General features: G+C 41.3%; 3 protein-coding genes across 3 annotated transcripts; 1 reads left to right on the top strand and 2 right to left on the bottom strand.

The window, feature by feature from the left end:
- Positions 1-272: 272 nt before the first annotated feature.
- LOC120658783 lies at positions 273-888 on the top strand. Its single transcript, XM_039936973.1, has 2 exons — positions 273-402; positions 508-888. Exons 1-2 carry the CDS (start codon positions 274-276, stop codon positions 856-858), a joined length of 480 nt encoding a protein of 159 aa, XP_039792907.1. The 5' UTR covers position 273; the 3' UTR covers positions 859-888.
- A 2,037-nt stretch (positions 889-2,925) lies between these two features.
- LOC120660173 lies at positions 2,926-4,783 on the bottom strand. The gene is made up of 2 exons (XM_039938571.1): positions 3,088-4,783; positions 2,926-3,005 (listed from the first exon to the last, which is right to left on the bottom strand). The coding sequence occupies exons 1-2, from the start codon at positions 4,743-4,745 to the stop codon at positions 2,933-2,935; spliced, it is 1,731 nt and encodes a 576-aa protein (XP_039794505.1). The 5' UTR covers positions 4,746-4,783; the 3' UTR covers positions 2,926-2,932.
- Positions 4,773-5,177, bottom strand: LOC120662514 (the record flags this gene model as incomplete). The annotated part of the gene is made up of 1 exon (XM_039941647.1): positions 4,773-5,177. A coding segment is annotated over exon 1 (381 nt), but the record flags the coding sequence as incomplete, so codon positions are not given.
- Between the last annotated feature and the right edge of the window lie 606 nt (positions 5,178-5,783).

The following is a 5,783-nucleotide window of genomic DNA, read 5'->3' as shown; positions in this document are numbered from 1 at the left end:
ATCGTTCTGACCACACATCCCCTATTTTAGACCATACTGCAGTCTTGCGCAAAGCAATAACATACATCAACTTAATAGGGTAAACTAAGAAAATAGGGTAAACTGGTTATTGAGAGCCTTCATCGAGCAAAATAGGATTTACTTAATGTTTCACATTTTGTAGTTGCATGATTTCTATAATAGCTTATGCTTATACATACCTATGAGCAGGTCAGCATGTCGCGTGGGAGCAGCTCAAGCATCAGAGCATATGAATTGGCCCCGAACGGGCCGATGCCACTCACCCGCTGTCCAAAATGCCCACGGTTGGATCCCCTTGTGAGGTGCACAACGAAAAGGACAGAGAATGGCAACTTTGGCCGTGAGTTCGTGAACTGCGAAAGCAAGGCGCAGGCAGGAAAGGTTTGCACTCGTTTTGCTCATGTTATTTAGCTTCCTAAGTGTTAGATTCGTGAATAGTTGTGTGGATCAAACTGTGTGATAATTTGTTTTATTTTGATGGATTAGGCTCTTAAACAATGCCACTTTTTTATGTGGTTGGATGAGTATATTGCGGCACTAGGCATATGCAGGGATGACATGATGACCGGAGCAGCCCCGGAACAAGCCGTCGACAGTAGGGCATATGTGGCTACCGACACACTTGCTGCCGAACTGAAGAACATGAATGCCAACCTTGCCGAACTAAAGATCATGAATGCCAACCTTGCCGAACTGAAGAAAATGAATGCCGACCTTGCCGAACTGAAGAACATGAATGCCGACCTTGCCGAACTGAAGAACATGAAGAAATTGTTTAAAGTCTTTTATATTTCTTTGATATCTATCGGTGTGCTTTTTCTTATGATGAATCATTGAAAACATCTCGCTATAAATTGCTTAGCACTGTGATGCCACTGTTGTTTAGGAGTGAGGAAATTTCAGTACGTAAATGTTGCTTTAGTATTAGGTCATGGCACTGTTGTTGTATGAACTGATGCTTTAGACATTTAGTGGGCAAAAATTAGTTTAACACTGAGCACATAAGCGGCCAAAACAGGCAAAAACCAGCCCTCCCCATGCACCTCACCCACCGCAAAAGGAAGCCTGACATCCCCCCACCCCCCAGCGCCAAACGGCCAAAAAATCCACCCCCATCCACCAGCGCCAAACTGCCAAAAAATTGGTGGTGCTGGGATTCGAACCATGCACCAGGGGTTGTGTATTAAAGAGTGCTCCAGGGACCAGTCGGACGGGCTCGAAGTTATGCCTTACAGTGCAACGGAATATAATTAACACATACCCAAGTTTCTACAATTAAACAAATTACAGAAAATTTTTTTCTATAAATTCGGATTTGAACTGTAGGTATGTCATATAGGGTTCAAAAAATCCTATATAAATATATACCTAACTAAGTATACACAAATACACATCATATCCAAAAATTGTTCAAAATTTCAAATATATGGCAACAATATTTAAATTCATATTATTCTAGTCATTTTCTGAAAAATAAAATAATATGTAAATGTGGTCCAAAAATTCTGAAAATTGGCATGGAGTCATAATATGATGCTGATAGTTTGTAATAAAAAATTTGAAACATTTGACAACAGTTCATATATACTTTGTTCACAAATGGGAACATCTCTGAAGAGGTTTCATAAGATTCAACTTGAAGTTCATAGTTTGAACTAGAGTCAATAAATGTTTAATTATTTTTACTTCAATTTTGCACTATATATTCATTTAAAGGCAAACATTATGTATTTCAATGATATTTACCATTTTTTAACGCTTAAACAATTTACTACATATTTATATGTGTTAAACTAGACAAAATAAATAATAATTGTCAAATGGGGTGAGGAGGCCCAGTTACATGTATATGTTTGGCCTAGTGCCAACGACTCAAATGACTCAAATTGTCAAATTGTCAAATAGTAGCAAAGATGTCTTAGTGGATTTGTGTTTCACGCAAATGACCTTCTGTACAGGAAAAAAAAGAAATATACTTTTCTTAAATGCTTCCTATTGTTGTTGTCAGTCTCACTGAGACACCACCAAGATATGTTTGCATCTTAGGATTGGTTTAAGAATTACCATCCCAAATTGTTCATGCAAAACAGAACATGCAGCAGGCTTAACAGGCAGATATATCGATGGGCAAAGTGATTTGGGGCTTATCCTTCGAGGAGAAAGTAGTTAGGGCTAATTTCCTTCCTGGCACCCACATTCAAATCAAATAAGTAAAAAAGAAGAAGCAACTGGATTGAAAGTGTAACAGTTTCCCATAATTCCCAAGTTTAACAGTTTCCAAGCGCATTAAATTTTCAGGTTGAAGACAAGGGTAACAAGTTAACTGTTACATAAACAAGCAATATTACCTGGGTCTCTAAGTCATGCCACAAACCAATAGCATGTTCAAGCATGCCAAAAATCAGCTACCATCCATGGGTCTCTAGGCCATTCAAGTCAGCCAACAATGAGCTACCATCCATAAGTTCCTAAGTCCAAAATACATCAATATCGCAGCCCACAAATTACAAGCCAAAAGACATCAACAGTCCACAATAAGTTTTTTCTTGCTTCTTGTTTTTTTTTGCAATATTGAGTTGCTTGCTCCTAGTGTTCTTGGCTGGACTATCTTCAGTTCCTCCCTTCCTTTTCTTCCCTTTGGATGGACCATCTTCAATTGGTTTCTTCCTTTTAGGTTGATTCTTTCCCCTGTGCATAAAAACAGCTATGTTCTGTTAACTGATAACTGCTATGTCTTGTACATCACTATGGCCTGACATGAAACATATTTCTCAGGTGGAGTCCACAAGCGAAACAACTAACTTGCAGGAACATACTGAACAAGCAAGACGGTTTAAATAAATTCTAGAAAAATAAAAGGGGCACTTGCAGCATCTCCTTTTCGTACAGACTTTCAAAGAATCAGCCAATATTACCTAGAGTTTTTCTCCAATCTTTCTTCAGTTCCTACCTTCCCTTTCTTCCCTTTGGGTGCACTCCTTGCCCTGAAAATCAATACACGCATAAGAGGAATTACTAGCAGAACATAAAAGTAGAATATCAATAACAATAATAGAGGAATAATACCTAGAGGGTCCATCTTGTGCCTCTACTGTATTTTCTTCTTCCTCATGCCCTTCTTCTCCAAAAGATGGATCAACTGCATTTTTACAATTTCTAGCAATGTGTCCAAATCTGCCACATCTCCTGCATTTTCGCTTTCTAGGCCCAAGTCCAGCTCCCTCAACACTTGATCTGATTCTAACTTTTTTTGGTCTTCCCGGTGCTCTTCCTTGAATTGGAGGATGCATCACGAAACCTGGATCAACAATGTCCCACTGATGCTTTGCCTCTATAGAAGGTACATTTTCAGCATAGGTTGCATTAAACTTGGCCACTGAGTAGTACTCATGTACATACTGATCTATTTCTGCAGCTAAACCACGAAGAGAAGTAATGAAGAAGAGGGCATGGGTGCACGGCAACCCGGTCATCTGCCACTTTCTACAAGTACATGTCCTCTTTTCCAAGTCCACTGGATATCTAAATTCTCTCTTTTTCTTATCCAGCACTGTCACCTCTGCCGCCAAAGGCTTGCGCTTGAGCAAAGTCATCTTCAATTGTCTAGTGTTCTGGTGTAGTTCCTTCATCACTTGCGGGATTATTCTGTGGCCAACAAATTTTTCAGAAGCAATTCTTTGACGCAACTCAAACTTGGCCATAAGCATCTGCCTAATCCTATCTATCAAGTCAATTAGCTGATACCCTTTAATGTGTCTAATCCATGAATTAAAAGACTCAGCAAGGTTATTATTCACATAGTCTACCTTGCATTTTTCACTAAACTTGCTTCTAGCCCATATTTTCCGGTGCTCAGCTTCCATGTATGCCTTCACCTCTGGCTTTGCATATATCTGATTCACATGGAAGTTATGCTTTTTTAGGCTATAAGTCAAAGATGCTGGCCATAGGTTGTCATCATATATCTTGCCCTTGTAGTACTTGCTGAAATTTGAAGCAAGATGCCTCATGCATTCCCTATGTTCCACTCCAGGAAAAACTATATCAACTGCTAACTCTAAGCCCTTGCAAGCATCAGTATGGATAGTCAAACCATCAGGATGCCCAATAACTGCACGTAAGTGCTCAAGAAACCAAGTCCAACTTTCGGTTGTTTCCGCCTCAACTACGCCGTAAGCAACCGGAAACAACCAATTATGTGCATCGATTGCACATGCAGCCACAAGTTGTCCTCTATATCTTCCATTTAAAGAAGTTGCATCCACTGCCAAATAGGGTCTACATCCATCTAGAAACCCCTTCCAACATGCCATATATGAAATAAACATTCTCCTAAAACATTCCTTTTCCCTAATCTTGCCTTTCACCTTGTACTGCACTTTATGGTGGTCAATCTCTACCACACTCCCAGGGCATGCCTTCTCCACTTCAGCTTTGTAAGTGTAGAGCAACTTGAAACTTTCTTGCCAAGGACCATAAATCATGTCCAGAGCCTGTTCTTTTCCATAGAATACCCTCATGTAAGGGACCTCAACACTATACTTCTCTTTGATTTTCTTCACTAATTCAGTGGGGCCAATAGATGGATTCTCTGTCACCCATGGCAACACTACATCACCACACCACCTACTCTTACACAACTTCAATGATGCTTTCCTTTCAGCACTTGGACAAGAGTGACGATGCGGGTTCACTTTGACTTGAATGATTCTGCTATTCCTCATTGGGGAGGCATGCAACCTCCATTGACACCTCTTGAAGACACAATGCATAGTTAATCTTCTTGGCTCACTCTTGTCGATTTCGTAATCATATTCATTCTTAAGACAGTAGGTAGCAAGTGCATTCCGTAAAGCAACCATTGATGGAAATACACTGCCCTCTTCAAGAGAAGGATTCTCTTTGTCATATTCAATCATCGGGAAGTCATCTACATCCTCATCATCCCCATTCACAGCCATGTCATTATTCTCCTCCTCCTCCTCCTCATCTGTTTCTTCGAATTGTGGCAAATTGCCAACAAACTCAGGATATAGTCTCTCATCATCATCAGGTAACACATCTAATGGAACTGATGCCTCTGCTGCCTCACTTGGATTCTGTGGCTGCTGCTCGGAAGTATTTGCATCCATCCTATTTGATGAAAAAAAAGAGAAAGAAATATACATGAGCACAGCCACTTATAAAAGCAATCATCATTTCAGGACAAAGCAATGCCCATTGTAATATGCACCCATGCTGAGAATTGTAATCATCATTTCACTAACTCAGCAATTGTAATCATCATTTCTTTCAGTAATTGTAAATATCATTTCACTAACTCAACAATTGTAATCATTATTTCAGCAAGTAATCATCAGTTGTAAGCATCATTTCAGAACAAAGCAATTGTAATCTGCACTAGTTCACTAACTCAGCAGTACAACAAAGCAATTGTAAACTAGCAGCTCAACAAATAACCTTCAACAATCAGTATATTGTAGAGCAGAGAACTAAAACAACCTTCAACAATCAGGGAGTCGGAGGGAGGAGGCGGCCGGGGGAAGGAGGAGGCGGCCGGGGGAAGCTGCACCCCGCGCGCTCCTGGGAGGAGATCTGCCGGGGGAGAGGCGCAGAGGCCGGCGGCCGGGCGCGGAATGCCTCCTGGCGCCGGGCTGCGGGAGCCCTGCTGGCGGCCGCGCGCGCAGGGAGCTCAACCCACGGACCACAGCTCGACCGGGGGGCGGCGGGAAAGCTCGGGCGGCCGGCGCGGCAGGGGAGGT

Source organism: Panicum virgatum, chromosome 2N (assembly GCF_016808335.1).
Source record: "Panicum virgatum strain AP13 chromosome 2N, P.virgatum_v5, whole genome shotgun sequence".
NCBI classification, from domain to species: Eukaryota; Viridiplantae; Streptophyta; class Magnoliopsida; order Poales; family Poaceae; genus Panicum; species Panicum virgatum.
The sequence above is the reverse complement of the archived record's forward strand: the minus strand, read 5'-3'. Positions and strand labels throughout refer to the sequence as shown.